Source organism: Hypanus sabinus, chromosome 3, assembly GCF_030144855.1.
Source record: "Hypanus sabinus isolate sHypSab1 chromosome 3, sHypSab1.hap1, whole genome shotgun sequence".
Taxonomy (NCBI): Eukaryota; Metazoa; Chordata; class Chondrichthyes; order Myliobatiformes; family Dasyatidae; genus Hypanus; species Hypanus sabinus.
The window spans coordinates 123,220,229-123,243,973 of NC_082708.1; the positions used below are offsets into that span (position 1 = coordinate 123,220,229).

At 38.4% G+C, this 23,745-nt stretch overlaps 1 protein-coding gene across 3 annotated transcripts in view; it reads left to right on the forward strand.

The window, feature by feature from the left end:
* Positions 1-19,970, forward strand: part of LOC132390830 (protein regulator of cytokinesis 1-like) — a 40,881-nt gene extending 20,911 nt beyond the window's left edge. Inside the window, exons 12-14 of one of the 3 annotated variants that reach the window (XM_059963372.1) lie at positions 16,700-16,777; positions 17,137-17,277; positions 19,240-19,970. In XM_059963372.1, the coding sequence (XP_059819355.1) occupies positions 16,700-16,777; positions 17,137-17,277; positions 19,240-19,308 (288 nt within the window). In that variant the 3' untranslated portion in view covers positions 19,309-19,970. The remainder of the gene's footprint in view (positions 1-16,699; positions 16,778-17,136; positions 17,278-19,239) is intronic. The other 2 variants (XM_059963373.1, XM_059963374.1) reach the window with 2 other exon arrangements.
* Positions 19,971-23,745: the final 3,775 nt, after the last annotated feature.

The window sequence follows — 23,745 nt, forward strand, 5'->3', positions numbered from 1 at the left end:
AAGCTTGGACACTGTGCCCTCTTCCCTGTTCCCTTGTTCATTAATATAAATAGTAAAAAAAATTGAGGGCCAAGCGTGATCTTCGGGGCACCTCACTAATTAATCCGCACAGCCTGAAAGATTTAATTATTCCATCTCTGTGATAATCAGTCTACAGTCCGTACTATTGTGCCGCCTTTCCTCCACCCTTCTGAATACCATTCTGAATATCTTGCTCATCAGCCTTTGGCCCATTATCAAACATCTTTAAATACATTACATCTACAGTATATATTCCTCTCCATTTACTCTACTTACTACATCCTCAAGGATTCTGTCAGATTTGTTTAATGTGACTTGCCTTTGATTGAATAGCTTTTCTAAATGACTAGTCATCTCTCATGTAGACTTCAGCCTCTTGTCAACAACAGATTACAGCTAAAGGGTATACAATTTCCTTCATTAATCTCCCTCCCTTGCACAGGGAGCACAGGAGGATTAGCCCCCTCAGCCCATGATGGTTTGCCAAGCTAATTAAACTGGTAATTAAATGTCTGACTGAACAAATCCCTTTTGCTTCCATAACCCTCTCCTGTGCACTCATGTGCCTATCCAAGAGCCTCTCAAATGCTTCTGTCAGGTTTGCCTGCTCTACCATCCCAGGTGGCGCATTCTGGGCACACTCCTCTGTGCATATTTGAAAAAATATAACCAACTTGCCCTGCACTCTTTCACTCTCCAGTATTAAACATTTTAACCCAGGGTAGGGGTGGAGATATCAGCTATCTATCTATATTTCACAGACTTATAAACTTTTACCCCTCAGCCTCTGCCATTCTAGATACAACTACCTAAGTTTGTGTAATGTCTCCTCAAAGCAGGTGTTCTCTAAACCCGGCAGCATCCTGATAATCTTCTCCAAACCCTCTTCATCCATCCTGTAATAGCGACCAGAACTGAATGCGATACTTCTGCCTAATCCGATTTACAAACCTGCAACTTAACTTCCTGACTCTTGAGTTCAATACCTTTACTAATAAAGGCATGTCACGTGCTACCTTTACCTCCCATTCAGGGAGCTACGGGCTTGGCCCTTGAGATTCCTCTGTGCATCAACATTGTAAAGTATCTTGCCATTAACTATATACTGTACCTGATTTCTCATTGTACAACATCTTTCACCAGATTAAGCTATCTACGATTTCTCTTCTATACTGTTCTCAAATACCACTAATCTTTGTACTGTCTACAAACTTGCCAATTCAAGTCACTTTTATATAAAAAATATATCGCCAATAGCAGAGGTCCCAGTACAGTTCCACCAGTTGCAGACCTCCAACCTTGGATCCCGTGCTTCTCCATCTTCTGGATGACTCTGCCATGAGGGACCTCATTAACACTTTGCTAAAATGCATGTAGACAACATCTACAGTTTTATATTGAATCACCTTTGTAACCTCCATGGGGAAAACTCAATTAAATTAGTAAGACACTGCACAAGGCAATCCTGACTGTCCCTAACTAGGCCATGGCTTTCCAGATACTCATAGATCTTCCCCCTAAGAATCCTCTCCAATAGCTCCCTGGCTACTGACATAAATCTCATTGTCTAGAATTTCCAGGGTTACCCTAACTGCTGTCTTGAATAATAGAGCATTAACTGCTTGCCAGTCCTTTGTGACCTTGTCTGTCACAAAGGAGGGCACAAAGAAGCCCGCAAGGCCTCAGCAATCTTACCACTTTTCTCTTAATATCCTGTGGTATATCAACATCCAGCTGGAGGATTTATCTACCTTGATGTTCTTTTAAGAAACCCAAAGCAACTTTTTGTTTAATCTCAGTGCCCTAGCATATTGGCATTATCCTACTCCTCCAAAACCTTCTTGATAAATATTGATGCAAAGTACTCATTTGAGGTCCTTGCCCACATCCTTTGCCTCCATACTTGTTCCTGTTATTAATTACATGTGTATTTGTGCCCACCCCCTGTACTGGGGCATGGGCTGCCAACAGTAGCTTGCCAGAGTCCACTGTCCTTTGCTAGATGGCACCAAGCATATCCTCCTTCTCCCAGGCATGAGGTCTTTGAGCATCTGTTGGTGTTGCTGTGGCATGGGGTTTTTCCAGGATGTGATTGCCAGCCCCATGTCCAGCCCTCTTGCAGCTGGGCTTGGGACTGTCCATGGCAGAGTTCCTGTTATCAGTAGTAGATATTTTTGTATCCAGTGATGAAATTCCATGATTGAACAAAGTGTGGGACATCTAAGTTTAAACTCCAGATGGTGGATATCTTGGTGTTGCTGGGCGAGAAAGGAGGTACGAAGGAGATGATCAAAAGTGCTGGAAATACTGTTAGGCAGCATTTGTAGAAAGACCGTTTTGAGCTGAAGATATCGCTGTAAACTATCCTGTAGAAAAGATGATAATACTTAATATTTTAAAGTGTATCACATCATTATTCAAGACATTTAGAATCGGATGAAACTGAAGAAACTAAACATTTATTAAAACAAGCATTCCTAAACTGTCTGGCAAACCGAGCATTCTTCAGCAAATAGCCTGCAGTTTCGTGGCTTCTGGGCTTCTAAGCTTTAATTAATACATAGTTGCTTATGCAGGTGCAAAAACAATTTAGCTTAAGAATCTCAACAGTACATGCTGAAGAGAAATAAAATTGATCATCCAATTATCTAGTTTTTCCATTTGAGACCCTGAGTACATCAATAACCTGTAAAGGGGTGTCATCTGGTACTGAGCGTGTCAATAATGCATCACTATTTTTGTGGAATGCCCTAAATGAAGTGTTCATCATAGAAAAGGTGAACAGAACATGAACATTACAGCTCACAATGTTGTGCTGACCTTTTAACCTACCTAATCTAGCCCTTCCTTGTATTAGCCCTCAATTTTTCTATCATCCGGGTGTCTATCGTTTTTTTTTTAAACTGCCTATAATGTATCTGGCTGTACCACTACATGTGTGTGTCCACTTGATCCATGTTTTTTATCATCTTATACACCTTTATCAAGCCTCCTCTCTTCTTTTGCTCCAAAGAGAAAAGCCCTAACTCACTTAACCTATCCTCATAAGACATGCTTGCTAATCCAGGCAGCATCCCTCCGCTGGTTGGAATCATACCTGATGCAGGAATCTGGTTGTGGTGGTTGGAAGCTAATCATCTCATCCTCAGGACATCACTGCAGGAGTTCCTCAGGGAAGTGTCCTAGGACCAACCATCTTCAGCTGCCTCATCAATGACCTTATGTCAAAAGGTCAGAAGTGGGGATGTTCACAGATAATTGGACAATGTTCTGCACCATTCATGACTTCTCAAATAGTGAAGCAGTTCATACTCAAATGCAGCAGGACCTGGACAATATCCAGGCTTGGGCTGACAGGTGGCTAGTGACATTTGAATCACACAAGGGCCAGGCAATGACCATCTTCAACAAGAGAGGCTCTAACCATCGTCCCTTGACATTCAGTGACATCACCATCTCTGAATTCCCTACTATCAACATCCTGGGGGTCACCATTGACAGCAAACTGAACTGGTCTAGCCATATAAACACTGTGGCTACCAGAGCAGGTCAAAGGCTAGGAATCCTGTGGCGTGTAACTCACCTCCTGACTCCCCAAAGCCTGTCCACCATTCTCAAGGCTTGGGTCAGGAGTGTAATGAAATGCTTGCCACTCGTCTGGATGAGTGCAGCTCCATCAAGAAGCTTGGCACCATCCAGTACAAGGCAGCCACAAGCATCCAATCCCTCCACCATCTACGAACAGTTGCAGCGGTGTGTACTGTTTACAAGATGTACTGCAATAACACAAAATTCCTAAGGCAGCATCTTCCAGACCCACAACCACTAACATCTAGAAAAATGAGAACAGTGGATACCTGGGAACACCACCACTTTGAATTCCCCTCCAGGTCGCTCACTATCCTGACTTGGAAAGGTATCACCATTCCTTCATTGTTGCTGAGTCAAAATCATGGAATTCTCTCCCTAATAGCAGTGGTTCAAGAAGGCAGCTCATCACCACCTTCTCAGGTAACTAGGGATGGGCTTAGCTGGTGACTCCCACATCCCATAAATGAATAAATTTAAAAATCCTTCCACATTCTTGTAATGACATGACCAGACCTGAACACATTGTTTCAAGTGTAGATCTGGTCCTCGGGTTAAGGTTCTAAACTGGAAAAAGGCCAAATTTGAAGAAATGAGAAAGGACCTAAAAAGCATGTATTGGGACAGGTTGTTCTCTGGCAAGGATGTCGTTGGTAAGTGGGGGGCCTTCAAAGGAGAAATTTTGAGAGCGCAGAGTTTGTACGTTCCTGTCAGGATTAAAGGCAAAGTGAATAAGAATAAGGAACCTTGGTTCTCGAGGGATATTGGAACTCTGATGAAGAAGAGAGAGATGTATGACATGTACAGGAAACAGAGCAAATAAGGTACTTGAGTATAAAAAGTGCAAAATAATACTTAGAGATCAGTAGGGCTAAAAGGAGACATGAGGTAGCTTTGGCAGTCAAGGTAAAGGATAATCCAAAGAGCTTCTACAGGTATATTAATAGCTAAAGGATAGTAAGGGATAAAATTGGTCCTCTTGGTTCCACACATAGCTTACCACTCTGATCTTCAAAAGAAATGGGGGAGATCTTAAATAGTTTTTTTGCATCTGTATTTACTAAGGAAACTGGCATGGTGTCAATGGAAATAAGGCAAACAGGTAGTGAGGTCATGGAACCTATACAGATTGAAGAGGAGGAGGTGCTTGCTATCTTGAGGCAAATCAGAGTAAATAAATCCCCAGGCCCTGACAGGGTATTCCCTCAAACCTTGAAGGAGACTAGTGTTGAAATTGCAGGGGCCCTGGCAGATATATTTAAAATGTCGGTATCTATGAGTGAGGTGCCAGAGGATTGGAGGATAGCTCATGTTTTTCCGTTGTTTAAAAAAGGCTCTAAAAGTAATCCGGGAAATTATAGGCTGGTAAATTTGACGTCGGTAGTAGGTAAATTACTGGAAGGAGTACTAAGAGATGGGATCTACAAGTACTTGGATAGACAGGGACTTATTAGAAAAAGTCAGCATGGCTTTGTGCGTGATAGGTCATGTTTAACAAATCTATTAGAGTTTTTCGAGGAAGTTACAAGGAAAGTGGATGAAGGGAAGGCAGTGGATGTTGTCTACATGGACTTCAGTAAGGCCTTTGACAAGGTCCCCCGTGGGAGGTTAGTTAGGAAGATTCAGTCACTAGGTATACATGGTGAGGTTGTAAATTGGATTAGACATTGGCTCAATGGAAGAAGCCAGAGAGTGGCAGTGGAGGATTGCTACTCTGAGTGGAGGCCTGTGACTAGTGGTGTGCCACAGGGATCAGTGCTGGGTCCATTGTTACTTGTCATCTATAACAATGATCAGGATGGTAATATGGTAAATTGGATCAGCAAATCTGATGATGATACAAAGATTGGCGGTGTAGTGGACAGTGAGGAAGGTTTTCAAACCTTGCAGAGGGATCTGGACCAGCTGGAAAAATGGGCTGAAAATGGTAGATGGAGTTTAATACAGTGTTACGTACCCTGTAACTGGGTGTCTAACCAGCAAAGATAGAAGAATCCGTTGGAGTCTGGTGGTACTATATTCAAACAATGTTTTATTAGTAAAATATACAAATCAATATCAACAATGCAAATATATAGATAATACACGTTAGTAATAATAAACCTAAAATTGTGGGTACAATAATCAATAATAAACAAGCTCTATCGATGTATAGGGGATAATGGATTGTCATATGTGAATATAAAGTTCAGTTCAGTTCATACGTGCTAAGGTAGATGTTAGTCGCTGTGTTGTAATTGTTGGAGAGAGAGACCGAGCGAGCAGTAACGGCTACAGGCAGGGAAATCTTCCTTTCCGTTCTTGATCCGTCGATGTGTTGTGGCCATTCAGGTATGACCCCTCTGTCCTTTAGCTAGACCGTTCTTCTGTGGTGGACTCGTCACTCTGGCATGAGTGGACACACACAAGCCCCCACCGGCCCTGCTATAACACTGAGTTAAACTGACTGATCCCTTTGTTCGGTCTCTGATGCCCCACACCTTGTCGTGGGTTCCAACACTCAAGCAGTGCTCAATAGTGTGTCTCCTGGTGTGTCTGAGGGGTGTCTCCCCAGACCTCACTTTTATCCCTACTCACAGGGTCTCAGGTGTCAATCAGTTTTGAATGGCTTTCTCCATCAAACCAGCCCACTCCGGCTGTCCACTGAGGAATTTTAATGAACAGAATAGTATAAGGTAAACAATCCTCTCAGAAGCCATAAGTCTTTCAGAAGTCATAATATGGTGAGTCAACAAGCCTCACTCCCCCTTCTGTATCTCTCTCTTATCTGTAGCAGATGTTCCAGTTCCAGCATGTTTTTCTCTCCCCCTCCTCCCCCCTCGGGGGGGAGGGAACATGGGAAACTCTGCACCCTTCTGCCCATCAGAGCTGTTCATCCTTCGTAACAACAGACAAGTGAGATATTGCACTTTGGAAGGATAAACCAAGGTAGAACATACAAGGTAAATGGTAGGACATTGAGGAGTAGAGTAGAACAGAGGGATCTGGGAGTACAGATACAAAATTCCTTATAAGTGGTGTCACAGGTAGATAGGGTAGTAATGAGTGCCTTTGGTACATTGGCCTTTATAAATCAAAGTATTGAGTATCAGAGTTGGAATGTTATGGTGAGGTTGTATAAGACATTGGTGAGACTGAATTTGGAGTATTGTGTGCAGTTTTGGTCACTTAATTACAGGAAGGATATTAATAAGGTTGAAGGAGTGCAGTGAAGGTTTACAAGGATGTTGCCAGGACTTGAGAAACTGAGTTACAGAGAAAGGTTGAATGGGTTGGGATTTTATTCCCTGGAGCATAGAAGAATGAAGGGAGACTTGATAGAGGTATATAAAATTATGATGGATTATAGATAGAGTGAATGCAAGCAGGTTTTTTCCACTGAGGCTAGGGGAGGAAAAAACTAGAGGGCATGGGTTAAGGGTGAAGGGGGAAAAGTTCAAAGGGATCATTGGAGGGGCTTTTTCACACAGAGTGGTGGGAGTGTGGAATGAGCTGTCAGATGAAGTGGTAAATGCGGGCTCACTTTTAACATTTAAGAAAAACTTGGACAGGTACATGGATGAGAGGTGTATGAGGGATATGGTCCAGGTGCAGGTCTGTGGGACTAGGCAGAAAAATGGTTTGGCACAGCCAAGAAGGGCCAAAGGCCTGTTTCTGTGCTGTAATGTTCGATGGTTCTAGGGTTTTATAGAATTGCAACTTTACCTTGTGGCCCTTGAACTCAATCCTTCCATTTATGAAAGCCAACACACCATACATCTTCACAACCTTACATGGCAACTTTGTGGAGGAATAGAGGGATATTGGGTCCATGGTCATAAACCCTTCAGTGCTAAGAATTTTGTATTCTGCTTCAGATTTGGTCTTCCAAAGTGAATCACTTCAGCCTTCCTGGTTGAGCTCCATTTACCACTTCTCAGCCCAACCCTGCATCATTCTAATGTCCTATTGCAACCTACAACAATCTTCTACACAATCCACAGCCCAACCAACCGTTGTCATTTGCAAACTTATTAACCCACTCTTCTACTTCCTCATCAGTCATTTGTAAAATTCAAAAAGCAGAGGTTCCAGAATAGGTCATCGACCTCCAGGCAGAATACCCTCCATCTACAATCACCTTCAGCCTTTTATGGGCAAGCCATTTCTGTATCCACACAGCCAAATTTCACTGGATCCCACATCTCCTGACTTTCTAAATCTGCCTACTTTGGGGAACCTTATCAAATGTCTTACTAAAATCCCTAATCTCTGCATCACTGTGCGTTGTCACATTCTCAAAGAATGTAGTCAGGCTCCTGAGACGTGACCTGCCCCTCACAAAGCCATGCAGACTATGCTTCTCTAAATGTTTGTATGTCCTTTTCTAAGAATCTTATAATTTGCCCACCACTGAAGTAAGATTCATTGGTCCATAATTCCCCAGTTATTCCTACTCCCTTTCTTGAACAAATGAATAACATTTGGCATCCACCAATCATCTGTTACTACTTCCATGGCCAGTGAGAATGCAAAGGTCATCACCAAAAGCACACCATTCTCTTTTCTTGCTTCCTGTAATACCCTGGGGTATATCCCATTTAGCCCTGTGGTCTTGTCTTTTATAATGTTTTTCAAAATTTCCAGCACATCCTCTTCCTTAGTGATAAGATAGTCAAGCATATTAACCTGTTCTACACTGTCCTCATTTATCAGGTCCCTCTCACTGGCGATTACTGAAGCAAAATATTCATTAGAGGCCTCCCCTACCTCCACTGACTCTAGGCACACTTCCTCTTCTATCCCTGATTGGTCCTACCCTCTATCATTCTCCTGTTTTTCATGTATGTGTAGAGCGCCTTGTTTTCCTTAATTCTGCTTGCCAGGACATTCTCTTGCTGCCTTCAGCTCCTTCCTGCCTTTGTTATAACACTCTGGAACAGGGGTTTCCAATAAGGGTCAATGGGCTCCTTGGTTAATGTTAAGGCTCACTGGCATTAAAAAAGGTTAGAAAGCAAGGATCAGACTAAACCTTAAGTAAGCTTCTTTCTTCTCGACTAGAAGTTCCCCATCTCTGTCCACCATGGCTTGTTCACCCGACTATCCTTTCCCTGCCTCAATGGGTCAAACCTATCCACAACCTCACGTAAGTGATCCCTAAACAACCTCCACACTTGTACGCTTTCCTAAGTATGTCTGTTCAAATTTGTCTCCCAAGTTCCTGCCGAATTCTTCTTTCCCACCCCCACACCACAATTACATCTCCCATGTTGTTTGCTCCTATCCCTGTCCAAGGCTGTAGTAAAGATCTTGGAGGTTACTGTCACCCACAGAGAGATCTGGTCTGGTTGATTGCCTGGCACCAGATGCAGTATGGTATCACCTCTGTGTAGTGTCAGGACACCTGACAAATTCCACTTCGTCTAAATGATTTGTGCTGAAGTCTCAATCAATAGTATGGAAGTTGAAATCGCCCATGGCAGCAACTGTTGTTTGTTTATTTTGCACCTTTCTAAAACCTTCCCCTCCACCTGTTTGCCAGTGTCTCTGTTGCTATTGGGGGTGGGGGGGGGGGAGGAAAGAGGAAGGACTATGAATACTCCCAGTAGAGTAATTGCTCCCTTGTTTCTGCTTTCCACCCATATTGATTCAACAGACAATTCCTCCATGAAGTTCTCCCTTTGAGGCCATGAAACTATCTCTGATTGGTAATGTCACTCCCCCATCTCTATTTCCAAAGAGACAGTGAGGGTGGTAACACCTAAACCCCAGAACATCCAGCTGCAATTGTGACAGCCAAGTTTCTGTAGTAACCACAGCATTATCGTTCCAAGTACTGGCCTATGCTCCAGGTTTATTGCCCTTGTTCCTGATAATACGGAATAATATAGGCACAAGTGGAGGCCAAGTTATTGGGTGTATTTAAGGCAGAGATAGATAGGTTCTTGATTAGCCAGGACATCAAAGCATATGGGGAGAAAGGGGAGTGGGAATGACTGGAAGAATTGGATCAGTCCAGAGCAGACTCGATGGACTGAATGGCCTACTGCAGCTTCTATATCTTATGGTCTAATTCAATCCATCCTTGTGACTGCAATTATGCCCAGCTACCTATTCCTCCTCATTCTCTACACCTACAGCTACCTGTATATCAATTGCCCCATCATCTGACTATCACTCTGTTTCCAATTGCTCCTGCCACGCTAGTTTAAACCCTCTGCAACAACTCTAGCAAATTTGTCTGCAGTGATATTGGTCTTCAAGTTTGGGTGTAGCCTGTGCTTTTCGTGCAGGTCATACAATACCTTCCCCAGAAGAGATACCAATGATCCACAAATCTGAAACCCTGCACCATTTCTTTAACCACATGTTCATCTGCCAAATCACTGTATTCTTGCCCTCACTGGCAAGTGGCACAGCCAGCCCCTGAAATTACTACCCTTGATGTCCTGCTTTTTTGCTTCCTGTCAAGCTCCCTAAATTCTGTCTTCATGACCTCATCCCTTATCATTACCCCAACCATATCCAGTATAGTTATTATTTCTATTTATTTATTTATTAATTTTTAGAAAATTACAAGAATAAATGTGATGATAAAATAGTAAGAAAAATAATATTCACCCCCCCCCCCCCATTAACCTTTGTTTAAAAAAAGAAAGAAGTGAAAGATTGCCTGGATATCGGAGGATTCCCACATGCTCCATGGAATTCAAAATAATTTTAATATTTATTTTTTCTTTCCCCAATTACTTTATAATTTTATCTTCAAAGGACCTATGTATTTAATCCTATCTTTTGTAAGTATGGGAACCAAATTTTCAAAAATATATCATATTCATTTCTTAGATTGTATGTAATTTTTTCAAGTGGAATACAACTATGTATTTCATTATTCCAATGATCCATAGTTAAATATAAATCAGATTTCCAAGTAACTGCGATAACTTTTTGGCTACTACCAATGTAATTTTTATAAATTTTTTCTGATACTTACTCAATTTAAGTTTCGGTATTGTCCCTTCAATGTCTCCTAATAAAAATAATACTGGACTATGTGGGAGTTGTACTCCAGTAATTTGTTCCAATAAAAGGCTTAGATTTATCCAAAATGGTTGAATTTTAAAACAAGACCAAGTAGAACGTAAAAAAGTACCAATTTCTTGATTACATCGAAAACATTGGTCAGACATATTTGAATTTAATCTATTTATTTTCTGTGGTGTTATATATAATTGACGTAAAAAATTATATTGTATTAATCTAAGTCGAACATTTATTGTATTTCTCATACTATCAGAACATAATCTTGACCAGTTTTTTCCATCAATCTTAACATTCAAATCAGATTCCTATTTTTGTCTTGATTTATGAATTCCTGATTTAATTGTCTGTTTTTGAATCAAATTATACATACAAGATGTAAATTTAAAATTTTTCTCTCTGAATTAATATTTCTATTTCACTAGGTTTTGGCATCAACATTGTTTGACCCAGCTTTTCTCGTAAATAAGCTTTTAATTGAAAATAACAAAAAAGTGTTATTTGATATTTTATATTTATTTTTTAATTGATGAAACAACATCAATATACCTCCTTCAAAACAATCACCTATATATTTAATCCCCTTTTGGAACCAATTATATAAAAGTTTATTATCCATTGTAAAAGGAATAAGCCTATTTTGAATTTAAGTTCTTTTTGCTAATAAAGATTTCTTTATCTCATCGTCCATATTTACCTTATTCCATAAATCAATCTTAATATAGGAGATTTTTTTTCCCCGTATCCATTTGGATTCCCATTTATATATAAAATCTTCTGGTATGTTTTCTCCTATCTTATCTAATTCTATTCTAATCCATGCTGGTTTTTCTTCATCAAAAAAAGACGCAATAAATCTAAGTTGATTTGCTTTATAATAATTAAAATTTGGAAGTTGCAACCCTCCTATTTTACGTGTCAAATTTACGTGTCAATTTTTCCAATGATATTCTTGACATCTTTCCTTTCCAAAGAAATTTCCTTACATATTTATTCAGTTCTTGAAAAAACTTCTGAGATAATTGTATTGGTAAAGTTTGAAATAAATATTGCAATCTAGGAAATATATTCATTTTTACAGCATTAACTCTACCTATTAATGTTATTGGTAACATCATCCATTTATCAAGGTCCTCTTTTAATTTTTTTAATAATGGCAAATAATTTTGTTTATATAAAATTTTTACATCATTATCAACTCTAATACCTAAATATTTTATCCCATTTATTGACCATCGAAATTGAGTTACTAATCGACATTGATTATAATTTCCTTTGGTAAGGGGTAAAATTTCACTTTTATCCCAATTTATTTTATACCCTGATACTTTCCCATATTCTTCCAATCTAAAAGATAATCTTTGCAAAGATTGCAATGGGTTTGTTAAATAAATCAAAACATCATCAGCAAATAAATTAATCTTGCATTCTTCTTGATTAAATCTAAAGCCCCTAATGTCTGAATCTATTCTAATTAATTCAGCTACTGGTTCTATTGCCAATACAAATAAAGCAGGTGATAATGGGCAGCCTTGTCCAGTTGACTTCGTTAAGCAAAATGGTGTTGAAATCTGACCATTTGTAACTACTTTAGCTTGAGGATTAGTATTTAAAGTTTTAATCCATTGTATAAAAGATTTTCCTAACTCATATTTTTCCAATACCTTAAATAAAAAATCCCATTCCAATCTATCAAATGCTTTTTCTGCATCCAAAGCAACTGCCACACTCATTTCCTCTCTTTTTTGTGCCAAATGAATTATACTAAGTAATCGGGTTATATTATCCATTGATTGTCTGTTTTTAATAAAACCTGTTTGATCCATATGTATTAATTTTGGTAAATATTTAGATATTGTATTAGATAAAATTTTTGCTATTTTATGATCTGTATTCAACAAAGAAATAGGCTTATATGATGTTGGTTTTAAAGGATCTCTATCTTTTTTTGGCAAAACAGCTATCATAACTGTAAAAAAAGATTGTGGGAGTTTATGCATTCTTTCCACGGTATATTAATTCCATAAAAGGAGGAATTAATAAATCTTTAATTTTATAAAATTCAGGAGGAAAACCATCTTCTCCTGGGGATTTATTACTCTGAAGTGATCCTAAAGCTTCTTCAACCTCTTTTAATGTAAAGGGCATATCTAATCCTTTCTGTTCTTCCAAATGTAATTTTGGAAGGGTTATTTGTGATAAAAATTTATCTATCTCAGCAATCTTATTTTGTGATTCTGATTGATATAGTTCAGTATAAAATTTTTTAAGTTTCATTAATTTCTAAAGGTTTATAAGTAACCTTATTTACACTTGTTCTAATTGCATTTATTGTTTTAGAAATTTATTGTTCCGTTTTCAACTGCCAAGCAAGAATTTTACGTGATCTTTCACCTAATTTGTAATATTTCTGTTTAGTTCTCATAATTACTTTTTCTGTACGATATGTCTGGAGTGTATTATATTGTAGATTTTTATTAACAAGTTGTCTTCGTTTTTCTTCTGTCATATCTTTGAGATTCTTTTTCTAACTTTATGATATCTTTTTCCAATTGATCTATTTCTGCTGTGTATTCCTTAATTTTAGATGTATAACTTATAATCTGACCCCTTAAATATGCTTTCATCGCTTCCCATAATACAATTTTATCCTCAACTGAATGTAAATTTGTATCCAAAAAAATTGAATTTGTTTTTTCATAAAATCACAAAAATCTTGATGTTTTAATAAAATTGAATTAAATCTCCATCTATAGATAGATTCCTCCTTATCCATCATTATCATTGTCATTATCAAGGGGGAATGATCTGATGGTATTCTTGCTTTATATTCCACACTTTTCACTCTATCTTGAATATTTTTTGATAATAAAAAAAAATCAATCCTTGAGTAAGTTTCATGTCTATTTGAATAAAATGAATAATCTCTTTCTATCGGATTAATTTTTCTCCATATATCAATCAGGTTTAAATCTTTCATTAATGTTAAAGTTAGTTTTATTACTTTTGATTTTGTAGCAACTTTAGTTAACCTATCCAAAACTGGATCTAAACAAAAATTAAAATCTCCACCTATTAATATTTTATCATGTGCATCAGCCAAGTTCAAAAAAACTTATTGTATGAATTTTGCATCATTTTAATTTGGTACATAAATGTTCATAAAAGTCCATAATTCTGAAAAAATTTGACAATGTATAATCACATATCTCCCAAAGAAACAATTATTACATTTTGTATTTTAATTGGTAAAGATTTATTAACCAAAATTGCAACTCCTCTCGATTTTGAATTAAATGAAGCTGCAATGACATTTCCAACCCAATCTCTCTTTAATTTCTTGTGTTCTGTTTCTGTTAAATGCGTTTCTTGTAAAAAAAAAGCTATATCTCCTTTCATTTTCTTAATATATGTTAAAACTCTTTTTCTTTTCACAGGTCCATTAATTCCATTAACATTAAAACTTAAAAAAATAAGTAAATTAATCATTCATAATTCCTTGGGAACTCTTTAAAATTCTCCATGTTGCCATGAGTCTCTCCCCAACCATCCAGGCAAAAAAGAAGAAAAATAGAAGAAAGATAACTAATATATAAGAAAAAAAAGAACAAAATACCCCCCCACTAATGTTGCGAACAAAAAGAACACAACATTACCCCCCCCCCCTTTTACGGGTCATGGCAATTGCCACGATTGTACACGTGAAACTCGCAGCCATCGATCAGGAGCTCCTCCAGCTCCCCCACAAAAAAAATATATTAGTGAAGGAAAAAAAAGGAAATAATTAATGTCTCTACTCCCAATTAATACTCCGACTATTTTTTTTCTTATAAATGTCTGTCAAGTCCAACCTTGTTTCAGTCTTCATCATTAGTCCATTTCATTTCTATAATTCTTTACTCCTCTTCGTGGACATCAGGTAATTCTTGTACAAATTTCTCCGCTTTCCGGTAGTCAACAAAAAATCTTCTTTCTTTGTTATCCAGGAAAATTATCAATTTTGCTGGGTAGCTGAATAAAAATTTATAGCCCTTTTCCCATAAAGATTTTTTCACTGGATTAAATTCCTTCCGCCTCTTCAGAAGATCGTAATTTATGTCTGGATAAAAAAAACTCTTTTCCCTTCTATTATCAATGGCCCATTTCTCTTTTTAGCACCTTGAGTAGCTGCCTTCAAGATCATTTCTTTATCTTGGTACCTTAAGCATTTTATCAAAATTGATCTTGGATTTTGATCTTGTTGAAGTCTTGGTCTTAAAGCTCTGTATGCTCTTTCAATTTCAATTACTTGGCTTCCTACTTTCATTTCCAAAATTTTCGGAATCCATTCTTGAAAGAATTTTATTGGATTTTCTCCCTCTGTACCTTCCATAAGACCAACAATTTTGATATTATTTCGTCTACTAGAGTTTTCAAGCGCATCTATTTTTTCCAACATCTGTTTTCTTTCTATTGTCCAGGCAAGATTATTGTTTTCCATCTTATCTATTCTTTCAGTGTTTTCTTCAATTTTTACTTCCATCTCTTTAGCTTTATTATCCATCTTCTTTTGTTTTTCCACCACATTATCGAGTGTATTTTGCATCCTTCTTATATCTGTTCTTATAGCTTTTAATTCATTCGTCATATATATCAGGATATCTTTTATGTCTCCTTTAATCTCCTCCTTTTCCTCTTCTTCTTCCTCTGAATTTCCCAAAGAGTCTGATTCCACTTCCAATTCCCTTCCAGTCGTAGTTGGGATTTGTAGTTTTGTTAATATCTGTTCATGCATACTTCCGCGCATGCGTTGTTCTTGCTGTTTCTTCTTAGAGACCGCCGACATTGCTGCAACTTCCTGTCCCGCATCATCAGAAGTGCCATGCACTTCGCCGGGAGGAGATCCAACTTGAGTCCGAGGCTTCGCCGAGACGGTTAGGCCTTTTTCCCCGCCGAGTTGCGCAGTCTTCGAAGTAGTAGCTTTCTTCTGTTTCGGTTTAGGAGCCATATCAAAAGATAATCCTGAGTTGCTTATAAATAGTTTCTAGTAGGTATTTGTTAACTCTTCTTCATTTAAACCTTATTTCATTACTTTTTACGAGGGAGCTGGATCCTACGTCCTCACGTGACGCCCCCCCAGTATAGTTATTATTGAGGGAAATGGTCACAGCATTATTCTACAATGTCTTATTCTTTCTCGCCTAACAGTCACCCAGCTACCTGCCTCCTGCAACTTCTTGGGTGACTACCTCCCTGTAGCTACTATAATCTTCAGTCTCCCAAATGATCCAAAGCTCATCCAGCTGCAGCTCCAGTTCCCGAACACTCCCTGCAGTTGGATACATTTTACAAAGATGTTATCAGGGAGACTAGTGGTGTCCTGGAACTCTCAATGACATGAAAAGTACACCACTGAACTGGGACCATTCTCCTGCTCTAGCTAGGCTCTAATAGAAAAAGAATGAAACTTATCAGAAACTTTCCTTAATGTTTGCCTCTTCTTGCTGAAGCCCCTTGAGACAAAGCCTCTTCACTCTAAACTTGGTTCACTTACATATTGGCCACTCTACTTAAACCTCACTACTTTTTATAGCCTTTGATAAGTGCCTGATAATTTGCAATATCTCAAACTTACTAAAGTTTCCTTGGAAGTAAAATGATCAACCATTTAATTTGAATTGGAATTCAGCTGTTAATATCTAGTTTTCTCATGCATTGGAAAGAATGTAATGAAAAATGCATTGTTGAGTTTTATTTTTGGCACCAGGAATTTCTGCTGAAGGTCTGAAAGAGTTTGTTTCCATTTCAATATTGTTGTCACAAACATACATATCAGGTAGATTTGAAGTTTTAACTGAATATTACTTTATTACGAAAGGTTTGGTTCTATTTAAGACATGGTGACTTAGCAGTCATCTCTGTGACTCCTGCTGATCTCAGGTAGTTGCATATGGATGCTGATAATGTAGTTCTTGAGATGGTGTATCTATTTGGAAATTTAATGCATTTTGAAATCTCAATGCTTAGTACATGAAATGACGTGTATATTTCAGGCTGAGGACTGTAGTCAAACTAAATTTTCTCTTCACAGTTAAATGTGACTTCAGCTGTTATGAATAGTGGAGGCACTTATAACCAAGCAACAAAACCACCACTTTCAGCACGAAAGGTCAGTTTTTTCATATTGAAATGTTAATGTGAATAATTACTTTGTAGAGCTTGTAATATTTCTAAAATGAATTTATCTGCAGAATAAGACTAGGTAATAATTTTTGTAAATAAGACTTGCACTTTTTCTTTGGATTCACATGAATTGGAAGATGCATCTATCCAAGAAATAACTTTTCCCAACAAAAAACTTTTGTACTGCAAAATGCTGTATTGAGTCAAAAACTTGATGTGTAGAATAATTGGATTTAGTAAATGATGTAAACAGTTTGCAGCACTTATTCTTCATGCTTGATACTTAAATTTAGCATGGTTTGTAATTTCTGAGGTGATTTATTTAAATCATTATTTGTTTGTTAGAATCCAAATGCAAGCAAGTTGCCAGAACTGTTGCAAAGATCATCTCCGCAGGACAAAAAAACAATAAATACATTGACTCCCAATACGGCACGGCAACCTGGTACATTTAGCACAGTGGTTACCAGCTATTCAGAATTTTCGGTAACAGTTTGTTTTAAAGTTTGAAGGGTGGAGAAGGTTTGAAGAAAAGTTTAATTATGTACAAACTAGATAATTGTATAGTGATTTGTTAATTGTTGGCCAGTAATTCACTTTACCCATATCTTAGAAAAATTAGTTGGAGATGGGGGGGGGGGGGTGATATATAGTCTATTTATATTAATATTGATATAATATATAGATTTCTACTAAATGCTCTTGCTCTAATGGTGATAAGTGCAGTATATCACTGGCTGTTTAGCTAATTTTAAATCTATTGGCTGCAAAGTCAGGAAGTTGTAGCTTTGCACTTTTCTTTATGAGCATCCCTTAGATTATCCAGGAAGAATCTGAAGCAAAATATTTAAAATTGGAGTTCTTTTTTTTCACATTTTGTGGAAATCAGTTGGGCTTATCTGAAACAGCAAGTGGCACAACAGTAGTTTCTTCCTCTGTTTTATAACTCAGTCAACTTTGACTTGTGCTCTGCAGAGTTTGCAGAGGTTGCAACCTCAACCCCTCAGCCTCCAGCTTTGTGGGTGTCCTCGGGGTACTCCAAGTTTTCTCACATGTGATTTGGTCAGGCAAATGCAATGCATCCTGAGACTTTCAGAATTAAGTGCAACTTATGTAGAGTAAGTCAATGGCATCAAAGCCTTAGATCCCTTTGTTTTATAATGTCACTACCACCACCCACTTTTTTTTAATTGCAGTTCTATTTTACCATTTGGTGAAAAAAGTGGTTATTAGTTACTGCCTTTTTGAGCTAATTTAAATTCTTCTGTACCATCCTACTTTATCCCATTATTCCTTGGCTGCACCCACAGATCTTTCTTGTATTTTTTAAGTATAAGAATCTGAACAGTTTATTTCATCTAATATTGATGACTTTAGTTTAAACACATTTACAGAAGGCTCTCCTTATCCGCGAGGGATTGGTTCCAGGAAACCCTCGTGGATACCAAAATTCGCGGATGCTCAAGTCCCTTATGCAACCTATCTCAATGCGGTGAACCTTATGACCCAACAGAACCCCAGACCTTATTTAACCTGTCTCAGTGCGGTGGACGTTAGGACCCGGTGCCAGAGATCTGAATCCGCAGTGTTTCTGTTCATGAAAATAATCATGATAAAGATTGAAAATAAAGTGGAAATAATAAAGCGATCAGAAAGAGGTGAAACCCCATCAGTCATTGGAAAAGCGTTAGGCTACATTGGTCAACGATTGGAACAGTTTTAAAGGATAAAGTGAGAAAGGCTCTGCCCTGATGAAAGCTACAATTATTACTAAGCAACACAGTGGTTTAATTATTGGGTTTTGGAGTTTTGGGTTTTTGATCCTTCACATCAACCCAGCACGGTGGAGAACGCACTCGGGAGCGATCTGTCTAGATCGAACTCGGGAACTTCCATTCCCAAGTCCGGCGCTGAAACATACATTTCTTAAGTGTTTTATATGCATAGAAAGGTAAAATATGTAGTATATACGAAGACAAGCGTTTGAATAACTGATGCTAAGTAATACCAGATGTATCTGTTCCGAATTAGTAAGAGAATTTTGGATTTTGTTTTAATCCCGATCCACGATAACCCACGCACATCCTCCCGTATTCTTTAAATCATCTCTAGATTACTTATAATACCTAATACAGTAAATACTATGTAAAATAATTGTTATACTACATTGTTTAGGGAATAATGACAAGAAAAAAAAGTCTGTACATGCTTGAACAACAAGAGCTGGAAGAGCACTTCCAGGTTTTCACAAATCGTGGTTGGTTGAATTTGCGGATAAGGACGGCCAACTGTACTAGCCACATTCAAGTTCATAAAGAAGTGATACTGCACTTGAAATTTCAACCTTTTTCTCATTATATTGAATTGTTTAGTGATGCAGTAAAATAAGATTATATTGATTCAAAAATAATTAAGTTTTATTCACATGAAACTTCATTGTCTTTCTAGCGCAACTTTTCTAGAAAATCTAATAATGTCAGTGGACAGCTCAATTCCACAACTCTTGGAAGTCCGTGAGTGATCTCGGATGCCTACCATTTCAGGTGAAATGGATCCTGATGTTTTGGAAATTCAAATGTCAGCTTTGTTTGAAGTTCATAGTTATGGTTAAAGACATGATTACTGGCATTCAATTTTGAATGCTGTATTACTGTGGCTGTTACAGTGTGCTGATCACTTTTGTCTATTTCTGTGCATCTGTGTGTGGGACTATTTATTTGTCGTTTTGCTTGTACTTACTTCCCACTTTGAATAGAATGTGAACTATCTCTCTCATTTCATTTGTAAATTAACTGACCAACTCTTTCAATAAGGCAATTCAAAGCAGCTAAAACTAACTTTTTGTGAAAGTTTCATAGCTTTTCTCAGTTTCATTGAAAATATGTGCTTGTTTTTTTTAAATAAAGAGTTGGGTTTTTGTGGGGAAAGGGGTTGTATCAATTTTACAGATGTTAATATTAGGAATAAGATGGCTAAATTGAAATGCTGGAGTATTTACCTTCATTACCTTAGTAAAATCAATCCCACCTTGAAAATAACTACTATTATGTAAGGTGCCTTTTTTTTAAAAAAAGCTACTTATTTCCTCTTAGTGTATTTATGAATTGATTACAAATATTTCGCTTATCAAATGTGGTTATGCAATAAAATATTGAGATGTTTTGTGTCCATGTTTTGAGAATCCCATATCAAATAGTGAAATTCTGACTAAACTTTAGCAAAATTAAATATTTATATTGCAAACATGAATTGCACAAGGTAGTTTCTTGAGTCAGTTCATAGTTTTATAAAGAACTGAAAAAATATAGGTTGCATGTCATTGTGTAGAATATGCAAATTTAAGTTATTACATGTGCAACTAGAAAACAAAAGCCAATAGTTGATACCAGGCAGCGGTATAAAAACAATCAAAACCTCCCTCGGTCAATCCCTCTGACTGCTCATTCTATATACATCATCCCCTTGATAAAGCTGTTGTCCCTTGACCTTAAACTTAGCCCTCTAGTTTTTGCTTTCCTTTCCCTGAGGGTGGAAAAATGTGCATTTGCCCTCACAGTATTATACACCTCTATACAGTCTCCACTCAATTTTCTGTTTCAAGGAACAAAGTTCTAACCCACCCAACTTCTCGCTATAACTTTGGTCCTTGTCAGAGTAAGATTCTCAAATCTTTCCTCTTTCCCGTTTAATGATATTGTTCCTATCACAGACTAACCAAAACTGTACACAATACTTCAAGTATAACCCCACCAAGGTCTTCTACACCAGCAGCATAACATTCCTACCCCTACAGTCTCTGCCTTCCCCACCCTGTCTACCTGTGATGCCATTTTTGGGGAGTCATGTACTTTGGGTCCCTTTGTTTTACACCGATGTGTACTCACTAAAGTTCCGTAATTAGAGCATGTGCTATCCATTTCCTGTAGCAATATTAACATTAGTTTTTGTATTTTCTGGCAACATCTGCATTTGTCTATTGTGGGCAGCCAGGTCCCACTGTATTTAGTTTCTCTAGTCTCTTGCCACTTAGATAATACTGTATATTCCAGAGTATAAGCCGACCCACCATTTTCAAGGTTTTAAAAAAAGTGCCTTTTTCATGTTACCTTTGTATAAGCCGACCCCTTTTGTAGAGGTTTTTGATTTAACCAGAAAAGTTCACATGATCTCACGTGCTGGTACTCAGCTTTGCTGGATCCGGAACCGGGAAATTTTGTGAACCAGTACCTGCTAAGAAAACAGGCCTACACATTGTAGAGCGTTTATAAGCGAATTCTTAATAAATAAATTGGGGAGGGAAATCTTGGATTGGGTCTCCAATGGTAAAGAATCCTCAGAATTGTAACCCCCTGTGAAATCATTTAGTGCCCATCATAATCTCGTTAAAACATAACACGGAGTGGTGGGATCAGTACGTCTACGGAGTATTGAGTTTGTGACCGCCATGTACAAAAGTTTAAAACATATGTGATATGATGCTGGCTTCAGTCTGAAGGTTGTTGACTTTGCTGGAGGGAGGGAGGGAGAGAGGGAGAGAGAAAAAGAAAAAAAAAACACAAACACAGGGTTCTTCTTTGTACAGAGAAAAGACAGGAGCCTGTGACAATGCATTGATTATTGAGGGTTGAATCGCACAATGGCCAGAAATCATTACCCTCTTCCACTCATTATCAATGCCTTTGAGATTTTCCAAGGGGCATTCATACTTTACCTGTTCCTAGCCATCCAATGCATGAAAATCCTTTCCCATAGGACCAGTATGTCTGGATGGGATTTATTCCTATGATTCTGCCAGAAGTACAGAATGAAAATTGAGCCTGAATATTATACAATTAATTGTTCAAGACATTGGTGAGGTCGCCTACCTACAGGAAAGATGTCATTAAGATTGAAAGAGTGCAGAGAAAATTTACAAAGATATTGCCAGGACTTGAGGACAAGTTATAGAAAAACGGAAGAGGTCATGTAAACAGACCACAGGAAGTTAGGAAAAAGTTGAGAAGCAGGAGTTCAAAGGTAGTAATCTTGGGATTACTGCCTGTGCCATGTAACAGTGAGTATAGGAATAGAGTGAGGTGGAGGGTAAATGCATGGCTGAGGGATTGGAGTGGGGGAAGGATTCAGATTTATGGATCATTGGGACCTCTTTTGGGGCAGGCGTGACCTGTACAAAAAGGAAGGGTTGCACTTGAATCTGAGGGCGACCAATATCCTGGCAGGGAGGTTTGTGAAGGCTATTGGGGAGAGTTTAAACTAGAATTGCTGGGGGGTGGGAACTGAAGAGATGAAGGAAGGGGCTGTTGGCTCACAAATAGAGAAAGCTTGTAGACGGTGCGAGAGGGAGGATGTGCTCAGTCCGATGGTTTGAGATGTGTCTGTTTTAATGCAAGAAGCATCATGAACAAAGCGGATGAGCTTAGAGCGTGGATCAATATTTGGAGATATGTTGTGGCCATTACAGAGACTTGGATGGCTCAGGGCCAAGAATGGTTACTTCAAGTGCCAGAATTTAGATGTTTCAGCAAGGACAGAGAGGGAGGCAAAAGAGGTGGGGGCGTGGCACTGTTGATCAGAGATGGTGTCATGGTTGCAGAAAAGGAGGAAGTCATGGAAGGATTGTCTACGGAGTCTCTGTGGGTGGAATTTAGAAACAGGAAGGGGTCAATAACTCTACTGGGTGCTTTTATAGACCACTCAATAGTAACAATGACATTAAGGAGCAGATAGGGAGACAGATTCTGGAAAGGAGTAACAATAACAGGATTGTCGTGGTGGGAGATTTTAATTTCCCAAATATTGACTGGCATCACCCTAGAGTGAGGGGTTTAGATGGGGTAGAGTTTATTAGATGTGTTCAGGAAGGTTTCTTGACACTATGTCGATAAGCCTACAAGAGGAGAGACTGTACTTGATCTGGTATTGGGAAATGAACCTGGTCAGGTGTCAGGTCTCTCAATGGGAGAGCATTTTGGAGATAGTGATCACAATTCTATTTCCTTTACCATAGCATTGGAGAGGGATAGGAACAGTCAAGTCAGGAAAGTGTTCATTTAGAGTAAGGAGAAATATGAAGCTATCATGGAGGAACTTTTTGAAAAAAGATGTTCTCAGGGAAATGTACAGCAGAAATGTAGCAAATGTTCAGGGGATATTTGTGTGGTGTTTTGCATAGGTATGTTCCAATGAGACTGGGAAAGGATGGGAAGATACAGGAACTGTGGTGTACAAAGGCTGTTGAACATCTAGTCAAGAAGAAAAGAAGAGCTTATGAAAGGTTCAAAAAACTAGGTAATGATAGAGATATAAAAGATTATAAGGCGAGCAGAAGAATGAAATTAGGAGAGCCAGAAGGGGCCATGAGAAATCCTTGGCGGACAGGATTATGGAAAACCCCAAGTGTGTGAAGAGCAAGAGGATAGGACTTGAGAAAATAGGACAAATCAAGTGTGACAGTGGAAAAGTGTATGGAACTGGAGGAGATAGCAGAGATACTTAATGAATACCTTGCTTCAGTATTCACTATGGGAAAGGATCTTGGTGATTGTAGGGATGACTTACAGTGGACTGAAAAGCTTGAGCATGTAGAGCTTAAGAAAGCGGATGTGCTGGAGCTTTCGGAAAGCATCAAGTTGGATAAGTCACTGGGACCGGATGAGATGTACCCCAGGCGACTGTGGGAGGTGAGGGGAGGAGATTGCTGAGCCTCTGGTGATGTTTTTAGCATCATCAATGGGGATGGGAGAGGTTCTGGAGGATTGGAGTGTTGCAGTTGTTGGAAGAGAGTAGAGATAGCCTAAGAAATTATAGACCAGTGAGTCTTACCTCACTGGTTGGTAAGTTGATGGAGAAGACCCTGAGAGGCAGGATTTATGAACATTTGGAGAAGCATAATATGGTTAGGAATAGTCAACATAGTTTTGTCAAGGGCAGGTTGTGCCTTACAAGCCTGATTGA